Raw genomic sequence first — 20,645 nt, 5'->3', positions numbered from 1 at the left:
ATGTTAGATTATAAGCTTATTAACAGTAATATAACGTCAGCAATTTACTTAGGCCACACTCGGAACTTCCTTGCAAAAGAATTTATAGAGATCTTAATCACGTAATTTTAATGTAATTTAAAATAACTTCCCTTATTAAATATTTAGCATCAATTTGACGACTATTGTATATTATATCGTAAATAATGAGTATATTAGTGTTTTACTGGATTTTATTTATTTGTACTTTCGCAGCATGAAATAGAAAAATAAAAAGGTCCCTTATAAACGGATTGGTTGCATGTAGTAGATTAATTACTGAAATTGGGTTCATCATCAGATCACTATACGTTCCCAACGAGTGGCTCGGAGCCTACCCTAAGTTAAGGGTGATTAGACCATAGTCAATAGAAATTGGGTTATATTACTTTCATTGTCTTTAAGAGTAAAAAATATATATTTTTGAACAGTTGTTACCAAATCACACGTTTCAATGGCATTTTTTTTCTATTTTTTAGATAGAAGAGGTAATAAAAAGCATAATTTTTTGTTTTCATTGGATCTATGGATATAAAAGAAGCAATTTATTAAAATTTATATATCTACGTAGTCTCTGCATACCCACTATATGACGAGTGCGATTTTTTTTTGTTTATTGACTAGCATAAGCACATTTTATCACGCATGATAATTTTTTTTTATCTCTCTAATCGGTCTCAATGTCAAGGCAATTCAGATAATTACTAAATGATTCTAATTCCAATATTAGATTTTTAAAAATCTAGAAAAAGTTGATATGTAGGAAACACGAATAGTTTAAAACAGTGCAACCATCATTGCAACTTTATTATTGCGACTTTACACTGCAGTAAAGCATATTGTCATCGCTAACATTCTCTTTGAAAAGACAGAGACAGCATGTTATATTTTTATGTTATTTTTTTGCATCTGTGTAAATGTTGGCGAAACCGGTTCAACAAGGTTGTGTTCTATTGACCTTGTTCGTGTGAACTTTGGATTACTTTAATGTTCCACTGTTTAAAATTACATTTCGAAATCTTCTACATATTATTTTAAATGTGATTTCCGTTAACCGTGAATATTTTAAAGGCTAAATTAATTGAATATTGAATAAAAAAAATTCTTCCGGTTTTTTGACATTACGGATAACTCAAAAATGTCTTTGATGCTACTTATAAGTTGTCTACAAGGATTGTTAATATAATTTATAGCAATTTACTCTATATCCATAAATTTTCCAATACGACAGTCAGTCGAGTCTATTAATTAAGGTATGTTTTACACAAAAAGCAAGTCAGTACGATAATATTACATTCAGATAACCACCTTTAAACTGTTAATTAAATACAAAGTTAATTTAATGCGTACAATTTTAGATTACAATAGCCACTTGCCATTCAACGGGACACATAATACGTATTGTTTTTAAATCGGACATCTATTGGCAAGATTTACACAAAACCTGTTCATTACAATCTAAACACGAATTATTTTTGTAAAGGCATCGTTATTATTATCAGGAAATTTGCGTTGCATATCACAATTTACCGAGCGGTATGGTTTGCATATAGTCGAACCTGGATGAACGAGAAACCTATATAAACGAGAGTTATCCGGTCCCGACGGACGACCTTCATAAAAGAGAAACCTCTATACGCGAGAAATATATCACGGTACCATGCACTCTCGCTTATCCTGGTTCGACTGTATTTTAATTTGTAATTGACGTATCTTACTCTGTCTTCATCATTTTCTGTTGCTGTTCCCTGTGCATATTCAATTCTTTGAGACGTTGTCGTAACTGTGCCTTTTTTAAGTTAGTCATGATTTGTGTTGATTGATACAGCCATGATCCCTGGAACAATAAATGCGAGTCATGATCAGAGATGATTGTGATTATTTTCTATATGATTTTCTGTTTTTTCTTTTTTAAACAAAAATTGGAACGATAAAAGCACAGCCATTGCGTTTAATATGTAAATATGATATCTTAATGTATATAATAACGGAAATTATAAATAATAATATATTTATTATCGAATACAAAAACACTAAATCGCAATTATTATATTTTATGATAAGATTGATACGATAGTACATTGTTTTACTTCGCTCTATTTCTCTCTTTCATATACATTTAAAATGGGACGGCGACAATTGCATTTTTCACCTTGAGCATGACCAACCTCAATATGATGATTAAAATTCAAACCATGAGCCTCATAAATTGCACCGACAGACCGAGTTAAAAAATGTAAGACTTCAAGCGTAATAAATTAATGACGATATTCTTTAGCGATTCTCGTTACGGACACAACTAGAAATAAAAACTACGTGCCTAGAATTTGTGATTAACGGACAATTTTTTTTTTAATATCTCAGTTTAGAGTATTTTACATTATAAGAGTAGTTAAAAAAAAAGATTCAGTGATTTCTATCTTTTATCTTTAATTGTTAACGCAACAGACAAAACATGATTACTGTTGTACTACATTCTCATTTATATTTAGATCAGCACTTGAGCTGATAACACGTTATCGCGGACACCGTCTGCAACGCCTACTGCACTTAATTTATTTAGTAATACAACATAACTCACGCCCGTGACCCAGAACGGTAGACAGAGATCCGCCCGCTGCTCAAGCCTCTTCCACATTCATACATCTATACTAAGCTCATTTGTCGGTGCAAGAGCACTCATGTTATTTCATAATAACTTAAAAATTAAATTAATAGAAAAAAAATGATGTGTCATAGATTCATACAAATAAAAGCAATGATAAACTGTGACATTAATTATAGACTATTCCAAGGAGACGTATTTAATTACGGTTTCGCTACTTCATATGGTTTCTAATCCATCTTGGATTAAAATGATAACGGGCTAATACAATGATCAACAAACAAGTACCTTTAAAATTATCTTACTAATCTTACTAATATTACAAATGCATATATTTAGATGAATGGATGTTTGTTTGAACATATCTCCGAAAACGATCAACATATCTTGCTGAAATTTGACATAGTTGTAGAACATAGTTACTTATTAAGTTTTTCTTTATTCCAAGCGGACAGAGTCGCGGGCGACAGCTAGTAGTTCATAAAACTACACTTACAAACGTCTGTACAAAACCATATACTTAAAAGTCAACAGAAATAATATATCTTGATACAGATGAGATACGATTGACATGCCTGTATCCTGTTATTATATTAATTGTATCCTTTTAACAGAATCGCCGTCTCTCCGATATACGTTTGTAGACAGATTACAATATCAAGAACATGCTTCTGTTTAAAATCATGTATTAGCTACAATTGTTTTGTTAGGTGTACACCTGCTCCATTCCTCAGCCAAATTTATTCCGCACAGAGTTCAATTGTGCCAATACGGTCTTATTTAGCATTTGGCAGACGGTAATAGAGTTTAGAAATATTTACTTTCATCACTGCATTTTGTCCATCGCTTTGATTGTGAAAAATGGCTTATTAACCGAGCAAGTTAATATATAAATGAAAAAGAAAAACAAACGAAATCAGCTGTAACAATCAACAATTACACATCACAGAAGCATGCTACGGCCATTATTAAACTACGTTAACGTGAATTAATTACTTAGTACTTACCACCATTATCATACAGTTGAGCAGTATTGGGATTGAGAACACGACTGAAATGAAGAGGCCCTTGCTGTCAAAGTACTGCTGTCGGGAGAACAATGTCCAATTCCTTGCAGCCACTTCGTTTATATTCTCCGAGAAATACACCAATAGTACTGTAAGAAAAGGATTTAAAGTTGTGTACCAACATTTATAATAGTTAGGGTGTACTTATGATTCATCATCATCAGCTCACTATACGTCCCCACCGAGGGGATCGGAGCCTACCCTAATTAAGGGGTGATTAGGCCATAGCCAACCACGGTAGCCATTGCGGGTTGGTTGACTTCACACATATCTTTAAATTTCTTCGCAGATATGTGCAGGTGATGGATAACTTATGTTTTTGGTATTTTAGAATTGAATTAACTCAAGTAACATTCAGTAAATAATTTAAATATTTTACCGGGCAAACGTATTCGTTAGTGTAGTTTTTAAAATGACCTTTAACATGCGTCTGTATGAGGTGTTACTTTAAATCCGACATAGCAACGTATTGACATTGGTTAGCGTATTCATTACCATATGTTGAATGTTTAGCTAACTTATGAAACTATTTTTTTATTCTATAAGGTTGCAAACGAGGAAACAGCCATCTTATTTTTCTTTCTGTGCATCCTCTTCTCCGTCGATTAAAGGTAGGCAACGCATATGCAATTGCGTATGTCCATGGGCAACGGTCACTTCGCTATTTCAGCGTTTTTAGATGGCCGCTCGCTTGCTTGTCACCTTATGATACTAAAAAAAAAAGGAACGTGACCTGTGCCCATAGGTATCTGTATTTGCAGATGCGTTGTTTCCTAGATTCGACATTATTATTATTACTTATATATTAGGATTTTTTCCAGTAAGGCTATAGTTAAATTTATATCAAATAGTCGAATACTCAAATTCATTAATCAATACATACTATTAGCTGTTTGAATAAACGGATGTTTACTTATTCTCGAATACGCAAAATTAAATTATGTGTTGTTTCAAAACTAAAATTTAAAAATAACCTATCCAGATATTTACAATTTGAAACAACAGGATGTGGGAAGTAATACATATTCATAATAAACAGCACGAGTAATACGAAACATATAAAGAATAAAGTAACTAATTGTCAAAGTTACGAATACAAGTTTCATCTTTCAATATAATTTTGATTTAATCAATCCCTTCTTTTTTTATATACATAATTTAAATATTGTAGTACGTCTTCGCTTTTATTTAAAGATTCTACGTTTCGGCTTAAATCATTAGCTTCAATCACAGCTAACTATGCATGGGGTCTGATAAGATTGGACTTGTTTCATCTTCCTATTCATCATTATCACTCAAAGCCTCCGTGTCAATAGCATTTTAAATGAAATGTTCAATAGTTTGCATCTCGTGAGGTGCCACATTATTATCGATGGAAGAATAACCAGGATAATCCTGCTGTATCACAGGTCCTTATTCTTCTAACACGAAGTCAATAGCGGGGTTAATTCGGAAACCATGTATATTTAAAGTCACCGTTATATTCTTTAACATAGCTGAAATATGACTTCGCGATCTCTTTGCGAAATTTTAGTATAAAAATTATTATAATCATATTGCCACTTACACAGATATTTTAGTCTTTACGTTTTGTAAAGAGTGCTATTAAAAGAATACACTTTTAGTGTCGGTGTATTCATGTTCAAAAATAAATATTTATAGACGTCATAGACAAAATTCTAGAGACACTATTAAAATATTTTTACAACTTCCTTTATAAAAATGTGCATTATTTTAAAATTAAAATTCATCACGAAAATTGTTTTTACAATTATGACTAAATAAAAAAATACCAAAACATTAAAATGTAACCTTCAGAAATATGAGATAAGCTGAATATGAATATAACAAACACCGCACATCCACAAGCGCGATTGCGGCCGTACGCGTTACATACTTCTATAAGCTAAGTATGTATAATCTCCAGAGTTACCGTGGCGCACGTCTGGTAACTTAGTGCAAATTGGGTTTAAATGTAAACAAAAAATAATATCTCGTTTATTCCATTTCAGATAGGTAAAAATTTTTGATATGCAGCTAGGTTATAAGGTTACCAAATATACATACATATGTCAGATATAAATCAATAATGTATACTGGATTTTAACTACAGTCCTTATTCACAATCCCATTAATCGCAGTTTGCCAAATAACAGGCAAAAAAAATGTAGGCAAATTCTGTATCTTAATAAAATAGAAATGTCCGTGTGTAATATCAGAGCAAAAATGGTACATAAAATTCTGTCCGTCTTCCTGCAAGGCCATGTTTATTTCGGTAATCTCTGGATTGGCTAAGTTGAATTTGAAGGCACTTGTTCGGAAGGTAGGTATTGCATACAGGCATATTATGGGTTACTCTCTTTTTTCAGCACTGACGAAATTGCTGGTAACCGCTTAAAATATTTGCTATAACCTGACTACTTAAATAGACATGTAAAATCTCTTCACATTTATACAAGGAAGAGACAAGGACAAATGGAACAAGTGACATCACTAATACTATTTTGTGCTTTAACTTATAAACTGGCTAAGACATTTTACATTCACATTATCAAACATGTAAAATGAAATTGAAAAAAATAACTAATACAATTATCTTCCTCGAATAAACATGATATACTTTTATATAATTTAATTTTTTTAAGAACAAAATCATCTTATATGGAAATATCCCTCCAACAAATAAAGTATCTATTTGTCTTTAGTCTATACTTGTGAAAGTGTCAATTTAAATTTCTATTTAATCTCCTTTATTTTATATTAATAATAATAGTAAATACTTACATAATGTTATGAATAGAATAACTTGAAAATTTCCATAATTCCGTGTTGAAAAGCATGTAAATGTGACCAAGATGTGAAAAGACAGAAGCGCTATGAGCCATGGATCGCGCCATTCAATCTGCAACACGATTTTATTTGTAGAATGAACATAGTTTAAGTACAGTATATCTTATATCATAGTAGCTACTTGGTGTGTTATTCAAAATTATATGATACTCTATAAATATCGTATACAATAAGTGCACTAAACGCTAGATTGTTTAGGTTTGAATGTAAGATAACAAGAAAAATTTTCAAATGGTTTTTATTGTACAAAATATTTCATAGATTTTTGTAATATCTTGTGAACACAATTTAAATAAGAATATGATTACAACTGTTATGAAAATAGTTATAGTAAAAGACTTGTTAGGAAATAAGTACAAACACTTACGCGATAAAATATAGGAGAATTAAAAATACTATTACGGAACAAAAAAATATTAATACTTATACTTACACTACGTATGTATGATACAAAATCGGATATTTCATTAACTTCAATAAAACCCTCCATTGTTTACTTCTAACCGGCACTTAAATTAGAAAATGCTGATTTCTGAAATACTCTTTTGACTTTTGACAAAAATGACAAAACTTTACTTCGCCTTCAATTCAACATTTTTTTACAATATATTGAAAGAGGCAAAGGTTTTGATGTTTCAGCAACACCCGTCAAGTGCTTCTTCAAATGTCCAAAATGACATCATTTTGTTTTCTGCTCGAAAATTTCTTTCTTTCTTCTTTTCTTTCAAAAATAAATTTTCCAATATTCATTTTAAATATTTTAACACAATAATATTTCGTTTCATTTTTTTTAAAGTAACTGGTGGTTCATGTTATGACGGTATAGAATTATGAAATAAGTTGTATGGTGGAATATGTGCGAAAAGTTCCGTTTTAATATCAATTGCTTCGACTGATATTTTTGTTCCTTACTCAATGCTAAAGACAAAATAATAGGTTAACTTTCAAATCAAAAATTTTAATGTTTTTGGTTGTAGGATTTAAAGGTCTTTGCCACAAGGCTTCTGTCAAAAAGTAAAAAGTCATTAATGTTTGCTTTGTCAAACAATAGCAATCGTCGCATACATGTTTTTTTGGGATAGAAAATAGAAATCGTTTGTTGTGAAAGATCTACAATGCACTTAAAAGCGTTATCTATATAATACCAAATATTTAAGAAATGATGAATTAATATTAGGATTTGTTTAAGGAACAGTGAATCTATCAATATGTTTTAGTGTATTAAGTAATAAGTTAGCCGGTATAACAAAATGTTTTATTTAGTATTAATACAAGTTCTATCTCTTCTATCTTTATCAATAAGTAATGTGTCAGGAGTACAAGCAATTGGTGGTTTAATTCGATCCCAAAAAGGAATATATTCCGTAGATTTGGGTGGATGTGGTAATATTCAAAAAGAATGTTCAAGTTTGCGTGATGACCTTAATATTTTGTCTTGTGCACTAAACGCAACACGTAATAATAAAACACAAGCTAGTACACTTTGTCAACACAAAGTTTGGATGCACCAGGCTGAATTACTAGATAATGCCTACATAGATTACAAAATCAAAGAACCATGCCAAGATGAAGCTGCTATAATAGATTGTTTGAATCCTTCCGACTTAAGCATAGATTGCATTTTAAAAAGGAAGCCCAGTGTGAAAGATAAAACATGTTTGAATCTCATTGACAAAATTGAGCTTTTAATTTTTAACGATTGGCTAATGACAGGCAATTTTTTAAGACACTGTTTTGATGATATTAACACATACAGCTGTGGCAGAATTTCTACAGACTTAAAGAGTATGTCACAATCTCAGACATTAAATTGTCTACAAGGATTAGTTGAAAACCTCCGTCCTGAGTGCCAATCTGAAATTATAGTATTGAATGAGATGAAATATAACACAATACAATTGGATAAAATTGTTTTTGCTGCTTGTAATGTAGATGGCAAAAACTTTTGTGCCGATGAAGTGCCTGGTTCTCGATTAATGTATAAGTGTCTTGTTCGTCATAAATATGAAAAAGGTTACCTTTTCTACATTTGCTTATTTTTGTCATGATTTTTTTGAAATAACTATTATTTTCCAATTATTCCTTTCAGGTATGACAAAAACATGTCAAGATCAACTATTTTATGTCCAACGAAATATGGTTAACAATTACAAAAATAGTAAGGGATTAGTTAAGTCTTGTAAAGATGATATCAGAAAATATCGCTGTAGAAAAGGTGTTGTAGAAGATAAAGAAGTGAGACTTGCACAAATATTATTATGTTTGGAAAATATATCTAGAAATGACAGCACAAAATTAACACCTGAGTGCATTGCAGAAATGACAGATCATAGAAAGATGTTAATGGAAGATTACAGGCTATCTACTGAGTTGATGCAAAACTGTGCAAATGATATAACAAACTTATGCAGAGGAATTGCAGCGGAAGGCAAAATTATACATTGTTTAATGGAGCATGCTAGACCTAAGAAAAAAAAGGAAAAAAGAATCAGTATGACTTGTCAAAGGTCATTAGAAGCTTTGGTACAAGAAGCGGATCCAGGAGAAGATTGGAGAGTAGATCCTATTTTACGTAAAGCATGTAAACCTGTAGTTGATAAAGCTTGCAGGGAAATAAATGGTGGCAATGGTAGAGTTATGTCATGTTTGATGGAAAAGCTTGGAACTGAATCCATGACACCTGACTGTGAAACTGCATTACTGCAAATTCAGTATTTCATATCTAGAGATTTCAAACTTGATCCCCAATTATATAAGGCATGTATATATGATGCTGTGACTCAATGTAAAGCTAAACTACAATGGGCTGATGCTAGCGAACATCAATCTGCTAAAGACCCTTTAATTCTTCCATGTTTATATAATTATGCATATAATTCTGCACTAAGAGGTATATTAAAACCTGCCTGTGAACAGCAAGTTCGCAGAGTAATGAGGCAGAGGGCTGTTAGTGTAGATTTGTTACCTGAAATTGAAGACCTTTGTATAGATGATTTGACTAATTTGTGTTTTGAAAACACTGGTAAAGGTGAAGAAATAATGTGTTTGCAAAATAAAATTAAAGATTTGTCTCCTAAATGCCGAGAAGTAGTAACAAATTTCACTGAAACACAGAGTGGACACATTGAACTCAATGCTATTGTTAGTACAAACTGCCGAATGCCTATAGAAAAACTGTGTTTATCAGAACTAAACAATAAAAAAGATGATGATGATGTACTGGATTGTTTGATTGCTCACAAAAATGATGCACAGGTAAAGGCAAATGTAAAATGCAGAGCAGCAATAGAACATGAACAGTTAATTGCATTAAAAAATTATAGATTTACAAGGAAATTCAAAAATGCTTGCAAATCTTATGTTGTAAGATTCTGTCCTAAAGCACAAACGAAAAGCCAGGTTGTTACGTGTTTAAGTGAAATTGTAAGAAACGATACGATAACTCGAAGAAAACACACGATATTTAAAGACTGTCGACAACAGTTGAGAAGCCAATTATTTCAACAAAAGGAAAACATCGATTTAGATCCGGATCTCAAGGAGGCTTGTGCTAAAGATCTACAAACGTATTGTCCTGCAGTACCTCACGGAGAGTCTGCAGCTTTAGAATGTCTTCAAACTGCTAAAGGAAAGTTAAGTGAAGGATGCAGAAAAGCTATTTTTGTTGTTCGAAAACAAGAATTTACAGACAATGCTATAGATTATCACTTGATAACCAGCTGTAATGATATGATAGACTTATATTGTCACAATACAGAAGCCTCTAATATATTAGATTGTTTAAAAGTAAGTTGCCTTGCAATTCTCTTGAATTTCTATGTGATAGATAACTGAAATGTTGATTGTTTGCTATTTGATTCTAGGTACATCGTCAAAAGCCAGATTTTGATGAAAATTGTAAAATCGTTATTGTTAATAGAATGATTGAGCAAAACATGGATTACCGTTTCAATAATAATTTGCAAAACGCATGCAAAATGGATATTAAAAAATTTTGTTTCAAGATTATAGGTAAGTAGGGTGGGTTCTAATCTAAAGATATATTAAAATTAACTTTGTTATACTGTTTTTTAAATTTTAATTAAATATATTGCAGCAATTGAACCACAAGATATGGAATTACAAGGCAAAGTATTGTACTGCTTAAAAGAAAAGTTCAGAGAATCTAAGTTATCATCTACTTGTGAAAATGAACTTGCTAATATACTAAAAGAGCAGGCTTTAAATTACCGTCTGGATCCATTACTCGGAAAATTGTGTAAAGCAGAAATACAAACTATTTGTGCCACATCAAAAGACTCCGTTACAAATGCTGATGGTCAGGTAGGATGCTGACAAGACTCATTTTTATTCAACACATTCAATATTCATCATTATCTGACAAGTTCTTTTGTACAAAACTGTATGGAGCATGAAGTTTATGCTATTTCTTTAATTCAAAAATATTTGTTTCTTTAGGTAGAGGAATGTTTAAAGAATGCTTTGTTAAGTCATAAAATAGTATCGGCTGAATGTGCCCAGGAAGTTGCACAGATAATAGAGGAAACTGAAGTTGATATTGACGCAGACCCTTTACTGGAGAGAGCATGTGCATTGGATTTGTTGAAGTATTGTAAAGAATTAGAACATGGTGCTGGACGACGTAAGTTGTTTTGATTCTTTCTGTAAACTAACTTGTATTCTAATCAGAAACATATGAAAAGCTATTGTGATGGCATAGATTTATGTATTGTTGTTTACAATATATGAAAATAACTATTTAGTTTATTATAATTGTTATATAATAATATCAAATTTTGTTTCTAGGACTCAAATGTTTAAAAATAATATTGAATGACAGTAATAGAAAATTGGAAGCTGAATGTGAAAAACAACTATCAAGCCGTTTGGAAATGTACAGATATGTTGCAGTAAGTTTATTTATTTTGTTTATGTTTTTTTGATATAGTATTAATTGACAAGCTGTCGCCCGTGATTGTGTCCACGCGGAATTAACTTAAAACGTAATTCGTAGCCCATGTGTTGTTCCAAAGTATGTATCTATGCTAAATTTCAGCAAGCCATTCCGGAGATACCTTCAAACAAACATCCATTCCTCTATCCATCTAAACACTCACATTTATAATATTAGTAATTAATTCATAGTAATATGTACATTATTTTCCAGGCAAATCATGCAGAAAATTTAGGGGACATATACAATGAGCTCTCATCATCGCCATCAAAGAAATACTTTCTAGTTGTGGGCATTTCAGTTGTTGGACTTATTTTCATATTTGGTTTATATTGTGGTCGTATGACAAAGCATGCAATGTATGTTAAAAGAAAATAGTTGAATTGTGAATCATGTATTATAACAATAAACAAATATTTTTACTTTTAATTGTATTTTTTTATTAACTCCATTCAGATATTTCATCAAAATCCATATCTTCAATAGTATTAGTTTGTTCCTTTTTAACTATCTTAGTTTCTTTTTTAATTTCTACCTTATTACTGACATTCAAAAGTTTCTGACTTTCCTCAAAATATTGATTTGGATGATTTATTCCCAGACCAAGATCAGTGTTATGGGCTGCATCAAAATATTTACTGCAAGCTATTTGATAATGTCCCTTCTTTGCCATATCTACTATGTCATTCAGAGCTGAAAGCAAAAAAACATGTAAATAATTACATAAATAAATATTTTAATACATTATACCTATGTACATGTATATATTATTAATAATGGACAATTACCTTGATTTTCTATTCCATAACCTTTAAGCCTATTTTTTAAGTTGCTCGGATCACAGTGTCTGTATGGACATCCATGACAATCCCCTGGACCGACATTGTTATTAATAATTTTTAAACAGTTAAAAGCAGTGTAGTTTCTCTTACTTCCTTCTTTACCATAGTTATACCTAACATTATATGCATACTGTTTTTCAAACTTGTCCAATTCCATTATTTTTGTGAATTCATCTCTCCAAAACCTTAAAGAGTCTTCAAGAGTTACACCGATACCTTTTAAAAACAGTCCATACTGCAACCTGCCACCATGTTTTAAGTGATGGCTTAATCTTAACTGCTCATGAAGTTGTCTCATACACAAAGGAAATGATTTAACTGACAGAGAATCTAAGGATTCAATTGGAATTATTACTTTTGTATCGCTGTAGTCATTTCCAGAATATGATTGGTGAAGTCCTTTAAGCAAACCAACAAGCCTTTCATCCTGTTCAATTTCTCCCAGATGATGACAAGCAATTGCTAAACTTTGCTTCAAGTGTATCCTGTACTGTGCTGACAACACAGAAATAAAATCTTTATCAGGTATGTATGCATATCCACTTTGTATATAAACTTTTCTTGCTTTTACCAGATCAAGAACTTCATAAAATTTAACCTTATAAAATTTCAGGGAATCAATCTTTTGGTGCATTGTGGATTCTCTTAAGTAAGGCATTAATTCGTTTTTTTCTTCATCTGAAATACTCGTGTAGCATAACTGATTTATTTTAAAAAATTCCTCTACAGCTTTAGGGGACATTGTCATAAATCGCATCTTGAATAATTCTAACTCCTTTGAAATGAACCATCTGCGTAATTCTTCTGTTCTACAATAAGCCAATCTAAGGATGAAATGTCCAATGTGATCTTTACGCCTCGCGAGTAAATCGCTTTCATTGGTTCCACATCCTGACATATCACATAAATTAGCATAATATTTTAAACCCTGGGTCCTCAGTTCATTTATAACGAAATCTTTCCACTCATCTGAATATATTCGTAATCCTTTAAGAGTTGTGGCAGTCGCCAGGCATCTTAATAAAGTTAGTCTTTCTAAAGCCAAAGTTTCAAATTCCTGAAGTCTTATGTCCTCTACGGGAGGAATTTTATACATTTGTAGATCATGTGGGTAACTTTCTAAAAGATTACTCGTGTTAACAGTACGTGTTGATTTTCTTTTAATTTTCAAGTCCATATTTATTTAATTTAAAACAAAGACTATGTTCACAACAGCAAATGCTAGCTAAATTTTGGCGCGATTTTTGACAGATGAATCTGGTTTCGTTTTCCGACTCGTTGAAATGATTTTGTGCCAAGAATCCAAACCCGGTTTTCTTATTTTACTGCTAATAATCCTAAATAATATTAAAATGGACTATTTGTAATATGTATTTTCAGGACAGGAAAACTAAAAATGAACATTAAGATTGAACATCAATCTCCAAAAATTTTAACTTGTCATATTTCAGCCGACTCCCGCCTTGTTTTATTTGTTATTTTGCACTACTACTTTTAGGGTGAATTTGTATTAACGACGAAGGTCAACATTTATTGGATTTTATATTTTGTATCCATATATTGAAATATAGGTCTTTTAAAATTGTGACGTGTCATTCACGCGCTATTTTATAAATTCTTTGAACGGTGTCATTTGACAATATAATTCTTCTGTCATTTCATCTGACAGGATAGAAGTATCGTGTTGTGGGCTTAAAAATAAACTAAGTAAAATCAAATTTTACATTATTTAATGAATCGATTTGTATAAAAGATTTATAAGAAAATGCGCGCCCTATTTATTAATATTTAAAAACATATTTTTGTACACGACGACAATCTCTGAAATAATTTTCAGAAACATGGTTTCAACTAAAATGCAGTCGTCATTAGACGATTTGGTACAATATACTCAGCTATTCAAGCCTATGGCAACGGTTCTGCAAGGAACTATATTACCTTTCTTAGTAATATATCCAGTGATATTTTATTTTTGGATTGTTGTATATGGTTTCGAAGAAAACTTTGAGGCAGGTTTTGTGACCATTGCTGTGGTAGCAATTATACAAATTCTTATTTGCCTTTGCTGCTATTGGAGTGTTCACATACAATGCTTCTTATCTTGTACAGCCGTAAGTAATTTTTATTTTAAAAATTACCCCAACATATAAGATATGATCTTCATTTCATTTTTTTTTAATTTAAGGTAAAAGATCCCATACAAGCAGAAATTGTAAAAGTTGTCCCAACTTCTAATAATGGGTTCTCGGAAATTGTAAAACTTCATCATACAAAGGTAAGTTTATCATAGTTAATAGTAAAATTTTATTTTTATTATTTAAAATTAAATATACTTTTTACTCTGATTTTAGTCGACTACAAAAGGAAGTCTTAATCCCGACGTTTGGTTTATATTTCAAAAAAGTAAATATGTTTATGACTGGGACAAGAAAATGTTCTACACAATTGCATTCCCTGCTAATAAAACATATGAAGAGTATATGGAATCTAAAGGGTATCTTGATGATGAATCAATTGATATTGCAGAAAAAACTTATGGCAAAAATGAAATGATAATGGTAAGTAAAGTATATTAGAAACTTTTTGTATCTTATTGTAGTCCCACTACTTACATTTCCCCCATTCCTTGTGGTTTAACAGTCTTTCATTATTGCACATTTAATGAATCTCAAAGTTTCTTTGATTTTGAATTCTTTGATTTTGAAGCATTGATTTTCATTGATTATGTATTTGTTTTTTGTTTATACCTGCATATCAATATGTACTTATAGTATGTATTTATTCCGGATGCCTAACAACAACATTTAGTTGGGATAATCAAGTTTCTGCTGTAGTAAAATTCACTTTCATTATCTAGATAAATATTAAATAACTAGCTGTCACCCATGGCTCTGTCCATGTCGAATTTTAGTGTAAAAAAACATAATTAGTAGCCTACGTATTCTTCCAGACTGTGTTCTATATGTTTGCCAAATTTCATCTAGATGCATTTGGTTGTTCTGGAGATACCTTCAAACAAGCATCCATCCATCCATCCATCCATCCAGCCATCTAAACATTAGCATTAGCAACATATTAGTAAGACTATGAAACTTGTAAGAATTTGAAAACTTTGTAGCATCTTTAATATATTTATTATTTCAGGTGGTGCCAGAATTTATGGAATTATTCAAAGAAAGAGCAACAGCACCATTTTTTGTCTTTCAAGTATTTTGTGTGGCTCTTTGGTGTTTGGATAAATATTGGTACTATTCAATATTTACACTTGTGATGCTCGTAATGTTTGAATGTACTTTGGTCCAGCAACAATTGAGAAATATGGCTGAAATAAGAAAGATGGGAAACAAACCTTATAATATCAATGTCTATAGAAATAGGAGATGGCGCCAAATTATGAGTGATCAATTGTTACCAGGCGATATTGTGTCTCTTACTAGATCTCATAGCGACAATTTAGTTCCTTGTGACATACTACTTTTAAGAGGATCTTGCATAGTTGATGAATCAATGTTAACCGGAGAAAGTGTACCTCAAATGAAAGAAGCTCTCGATAATGAAAAGAACCTTAAAGTTAATTTGGATCCTGAAGGGGAAGGAAAATTGCATATGTTGTTTGGAGGTACAAAAATTGTTCAGCACTCATCGCCAAGTAAAAACATTACGTCAGGATTAAAAGCACCTGATAATGGTTGCATCGGCTACGTTATACGTAATGGATTCAATACATCACAGGGTAAACTTCTAAGAACTATATTGTTTGGAGTAAAGCGGGTAACAGCAAACAATCTGGAGACATTTGGTTTTATCTTATTTTTGCTAATATTCGCAATCGCTGCTGCTGCATACGTTTGGATAAAAGGCTGTGAAGATCCAGAAAGGAATAGATACAAGTTGTTTTTGGAATGTACTTTGATATTAACATCTGTAGTGCCACCTGAACTTCCCATTGAATTATCTCTAGCTGTGAATACATCGCTACTATCACTGTCAAAATTAGCAGTTTTCTGTACGGAACCATTTAGGATACCTTTTGCTGGCAAAGTGGAAATTTGTTGTTTTGACAAAACTGGTACATTGACGAGTGACAATTTAGTAGTTGAAGGTGTTGCTGGAATTGCAGGTCATACAGATGCAACTGTCATACCTTTATCAGACGCACCAATTGAAACTATACAAGTGTTAGCATCATGTCATTCTCTGGTCCAACTCGATGATGGTGTGGTCGGTGATCCATTGGAAAAAGCAACATTAAAAGCCGCAGAATGGAATCTAACAAAGGGTGACGCTGTTGTACCTAAGAAAGGGAAATCGCCCGGTTTCAAAATAGTACATAGAAATCATTTTTCAAGCGCCCTGAAAAGAATGTCTGTAATAGCTGGATACCAAATGCATGAGCGAGGCTTTATTGAAACACATTATATTAGTAGTGTCAAAGGTGCGCCCGAGACAATAAAAACTATGCTCAAAGATGTTCCTAGTCATTATGACCATGTTTATTTGACATTGTCTCGAAGAGGAGCGCGAGTTCTTGCATTAGGATACAGGAGTTTAGGAAAACTGACTTCTCAAGAAATTAGAGATTTATCCAGAGAAGATATAGAGTGTGATTTGACATTCGTTGGTTTCGTTATAATTTCATGTCCGTTAAAAAGTGACTCGAAGAAAGCTATTGCTGAGATTGTTCATGCATCACATTCAGTTGTTATGATTACCGGTGATAATCCATTGACAGCATGTCACGTTGCCAAAGAATTGAAATTTACACAAAAGAATGAAGTTCTTATTTTGACAGAAGTGAATGATGATTGGGCATGGAAGTCTATAGATGATAATGTCGTGTTACCAATAAGTAATCAATCGGAGAGAGAATTGATTAAAAAATATGATCTGTGCATCACCGGAGAAGGTCTAACATTCCTAAATGAACATTACCATGAACTTATGATTAAATTAATGCCTTATATTAAAGTATTTGCGAGATTTGCACCGAAACAGAAAGAATTTGTAATTATTACTCTAAAATCGTTAGGTTACGTGACTTTGATGTGCGGTGACGGTACAAATGATGTTGGCGCTTTGAAACATGCCGATGTAAGTTGACCATTTTTTATTTTTGTTCTCATCACTATGAACTTAATATGTATAGTAGAGGTCAGATATTATTTCCTAAAGAATTATATAAATCTAGATGTAACACATTGTAGGTGGGTGTGGCAATATTAGCGAACGCACCAGAGCGTGCCCGTGAGAAGCCCCGTGAGGAGCGCACACCGGAGCCGGAGCTCCCGCGGCGGCTGCCGGGGCCGCGCACGGATGCGAGGGCGGAGGCTCGCGCTGAGGCCGCGGCGAGACTGCGTAGAGCCATGAAGAAGCTGGAAGAAGAAGATCAACCACAATTGGTTAGGTTAGGGGATGCTAGTGTGGCAGCGCCGTTCACCAGTCGCTTATCCAGTATACTGTGTAGTGAGTATTTATTTGTCATTAGTAATTTCTTTGCTTTTTTAATGTTAATCTTAACATGTAAATATAACGCACCTATTAGAAAAAAGGATGATTTACTCGATAAATTCATAAAGTTAATTTCGTTAATAGTCTTTTATCTACATAAAGTATATACGTATAATATAAATTCGAATGTATGGATGGATGTTTGTTAAAGGTCTCTTTTAAGGGATATTGATGAAATTTGACATAGATGTAGAACATAGCCTGAAAGGACACATAGGCTACTAATTCAGTTTTTTTAATTCCCCACGGATGTGGTTGGAGGCGACAGCTATTACTGACGACTATGTTGATAATATGGTCAACAATTAAACATAATATAATATTGTGTCGTGTTGCAGTATGTCACATAATCAAGCAGGGACGGTGCACGCTGGTGACGACGCTGCAGATGTTCAAGATCCTGGCGCTGAACGCGCTGATCCTGGCGTACAGTCAGTCCGTGCTGTACCTGGACGGCATCAAGTTCAGCGACACTCAGGCCACGCTGCAGAGTCTGCTGCTCGCCTCTTGCTTCCTCTTTATATCACGATCAAAGGTAATCAAATAAACTGTTTACTCCTAATTTGTGAATTTCAAAATTAAATAAAATTTGCTTAAATTTACAATTTATAATAACCGCTAGTAAGGTATAATAGTTTATAAATATCTAATCTTTAAAGCTAATAAAGCAAATCCTTTGATAAAATATTAAATTCCAAATCTTTTATTAACCCAAACATTTACAAAAGTTACAATTTGAAGCTAGTTATTATGTTATTATATATTTACTCTGTTAATTAAACTATAGCACTAAGACGAAAGAGTCCTGGCTTCTATAATACGGTTTAGAATTCTTTAGGAACTAGGCGGACTACTACTTCATCTCCATCATACTTCTGTTGCTTAAAAAACGATTATTATTATTTACTTTATTTTAATTGCACTGGCATCTTCTGATGTATTGAAGTACTTCGTAAATCCTGCTCGAAGGATCATATTTTGATGCGTTGGTTGCAGCCACTGAAGCAGCTGTCGAAGGAGCGTCCTCTCCCCAACATCTTCAATATGTACACAATAATGACAGTACTGGCGCAGTTCGCGGTGCACTTCCTCTGCCTCATATACTTGGTGCGAGAGGCGACAGCGCGCTCGCCTGACAGGTGACAAACATCTATACAATTCGTTACATTCAACTGTATACGTTACATTTGCTTCGCTTATAACAATATTTTTTTTGTCTGTCTGCGAAACTGCTGGGCTGATTTTGATGAGAAGGTAGTGGATGCGGGCTTAATTTTTTTTTAAAGCAGTTTTTAGTTAATTTACTAATATTTCTTGTACTAAGTAAGTTTTATGCCTGTGATAAGATATGGTTTACGACAATCAAATGGCGGGATTTGAACTTTCGAACGATCGATCGGAAATTAGCCTCAACCATTTGGCTATTGGCGTTATATTTTAGATTATTTTTAAGTGATTATCTAATGAATATTTTCTCATTGTACGACAGAGATGTGAAGCCAAAGTTGGACATGGATCTGCAGGAGAACGAGGAGCGCGAGTTCGCTCCGGACTTACTCAACAGTACCGTATACATTATCTCAATGGCGCTGCAAGTCTCCACATTCGCTATTAACTACAGGGTAAATGTTTGTTAATAAAATTGAAAAATAATAGATAAATTTCAAATCCAATTAAAACCCTAAAATTCGAAAATTGCAAAGTATTTCTGGTAGAAAATACGAGACTTTTGCTCAAATACCTTTATAGCATTAGCTAACCTTACTTTACAATATCACTTCATACTGTCACAATTTTCACAAAATTATAAAAAGAAACAAATACTGTAATGGCCGCCATGTTGTGTAATTGATTCGTGACTTTGTGTACCTAATTCTTGACTGTGTACTTAATTTGTGACTTTGTGTACTTAGGTCGTGACTTAGTGTACTCAATTACGATTTTGTGTACATAAACATAAAAACCTCTAGTCAGTCGGGTAAAAAAGCCTTTATATCCAGGGTGAGCCGTTCATGGAGGGTCTGCGCGACAACAAGCCGCTCCTGTACAGCGTGGCGCTGTCAGGCGGCGCCGTGCTGGCGCTGGCTGCCGGTGTGCTGCCTGACCTCACCAACATGTTCGAGATCGTCTACTTCCCGCCTGACGTGAGTACAACTTCGCATTCACTACTCTTCATCATCACCTCACAAACATCCCCACGCAGGCTCGTAGCCTAAGTGAGCGGTGACTAGGTCTTAGATTGACCAGGGGGGCTAGACAAAGTTTATTCGCCACGAAGCGATTCGATAACGAATTCCAAAAATGTATGGACAATAAGTTTCGATAAGTCACGTGATTGTTGCGCGTCACTTCCATACAATTTTAAAGTTCGCTATGGAATCGCTTCGAAGCGAATGCACTTTGTCCATCCCCTCAGGTTGACTACATCTTTCTCACTTATTCTTGAGTATTTTTAAGACAAGTAAAACAAGAAACGAGTGAAATAATAAAAAAAAAATGGGTCCCACCTACAAGCAAATCTTTCGATCAAAAAAAAAATCAAAATCGGAGCGCCATGGGCGGAGTTATGCGGTAACACACATAAAAATATACGGACGAATTGATAACCTCCTTCATTTAGGTTATCAAGTCGCCTGTATGTTCTTTTTTTTTAAAGTCGGTTAAAAATGTGTATTTTTGTTGCAGTACCGAGTGATATTAATACAAGTGCTGATAGCGGACATGGTGTTCGCGTATCTCGCGGACCGCGCATGTCTCTGGCTGTTCGGTGAAGGTCGCGCCGCCTCGCCCGCTTAGTGCGT

At 33.1% G+C, this 20,645-nt stretch overlaps 4 protein-coding genes across 6 annotated transcripts in view; 2 read left to right on the top strand and 2 right to left on the bottom strand.

The window, feature by feature from the left end:
- Positions 1-1,120: 1,120 nt before the first annotated feature.
- Positions 1,121-7,119, bottom strand: Tmem18 (transmembrane protein 18). Its single transcript, XM_013325920.1, has 4 exons — positions 6,974-7,119; positions 6,475-6,592; positions 3,631-3,779; positions 1,121-1,855 (listed from the first exon to the last, which is right to left on the bottom strand). The coding sequence occupies exons 1-4, from the start codon at positions 7,028-7,030 to the stop codon at positions 1,733-1,735; spliced, it is 447 nt and encodes a 148-aa protein (XP_013181374.1). The 5' UTR covers positions 7,031-7,119; the 3' UTR covers positions 1,121-1,732.
- Positions 7,120-7,569: 450 nt separating this feature from the next.
- Glg1 (Golgi apparatus protein 1) lies at positions 7,570-11,923 on the top strand. Its single transcript, XM_013325847.1, has 7 exons — positions 7,570-8,553; positions 8,630-10,326; positions 10,404-10,551; positions 10,637-10,863; positions 10,999-11,182; positions 11,347-11,450; positions 11,708-11,923. Exons 1-7 carry the CDS (start codon positions 7,791-7,793, stop codon positions 11,870-11,872), a joined length of 3,288 nt encoding a protein of 1,095 aa, XP_013181301.1. The 5' UTR covers positions 7,570-7,790; the 3' UTR covers positions 11,873-11,923.
- LOC106127673 (DNA primase subunit 2) lies at positions 11,912-13,601 on the bottom strand. Its single transcript, XM_013325848.1, has 2 exons — positions 12,283-13,601; positions 11,912-12,187 (listed from the first exon to the last, which is right to left on the bottom strand). The coding sequence occupies exons 1-2, from the start codon at positions 13,511-13,513 to the stop codon at positions 11,937-11,939; spliced, it is 1,482 nt and encodes a 493-aa protein (XP_013181302.1). The 5' UTR covers positions 13,514-13,601; the 3' UTR covers positions 11,912-11,936.
- A 373-nt stretch (positions 13,602-13,974) lies between these two features.
- Positions 13,975-20,645, top strand: part of LOC106127685 (manganese-transporting ATPase 13A1) — an 8,842-nt gene continuing 2,171 nt past the window's right edge. The window contains exons 1-11 of one of the 3 annotated variants that reach the window (XM_013325876.1): positions 13,975-14,043; positions 14,174-14,447; positions 14,522-14,611; positions 14,688-14,894; positions 15,481-17,427; positions 17,541-17,799; positions 18,183-18,379; positions 18,841-18,983; positions 19,334-19,466; positions 19,845-19,988; positions 20,530-20,637. In XM_013325876.1, coding sequence (XP_013181330.1) covers positions 14,178-14,447; positions 14,522-14,611; positions 14,688-14,894; positions 15,481-17,427; positions 17,541-17,799; positions 18,183-18,379; positions 18,841-18,983; positions 19,334-19,466; positions 19,845-19,988; positions 20,530-20,637 — 3,498 coding nt within the window. In that variant the 5' untranslated portion in view covers positions 13,975-14,043; positions 14,174-14,177. Of the gene's footprint in view, positions 14,044-14,069; positions 14,448-14,521; positions 14,612-14,687; positions 14,895-15,480; positions 17,428-17,540; positions 17,800-18,182; positions 18,380-18,840; positions 18,984-19,333; positions 19,467-19,844; positions 19,989-20,529; positions 20,638-20,645 lie in introns of those variants that run through there. The other 2 variants (XM_013325875.1, XM_013325877.1) reach the window with 2 other exon arrangements.

Source organism: Papilio xuthus, unplaced genomic scaffold (genome assembly GCF_000836235.2).
Source record: "Papilio xuthus unplaced genomic scaffold, Pxut_1.1 DF824655.1, whole genome shotgun sequence".
NCBI lineage: Eukaryota > Metazoa > Arthropoda > Insecta > Lepidoptera > Papilionidae > Papilio > Papilio xuthus.
The sequence above is the reverse complement of the archived record's forward strand: the minus strand, read 5'-3'. Positions and strand labels throughout refer to the sequence as shown.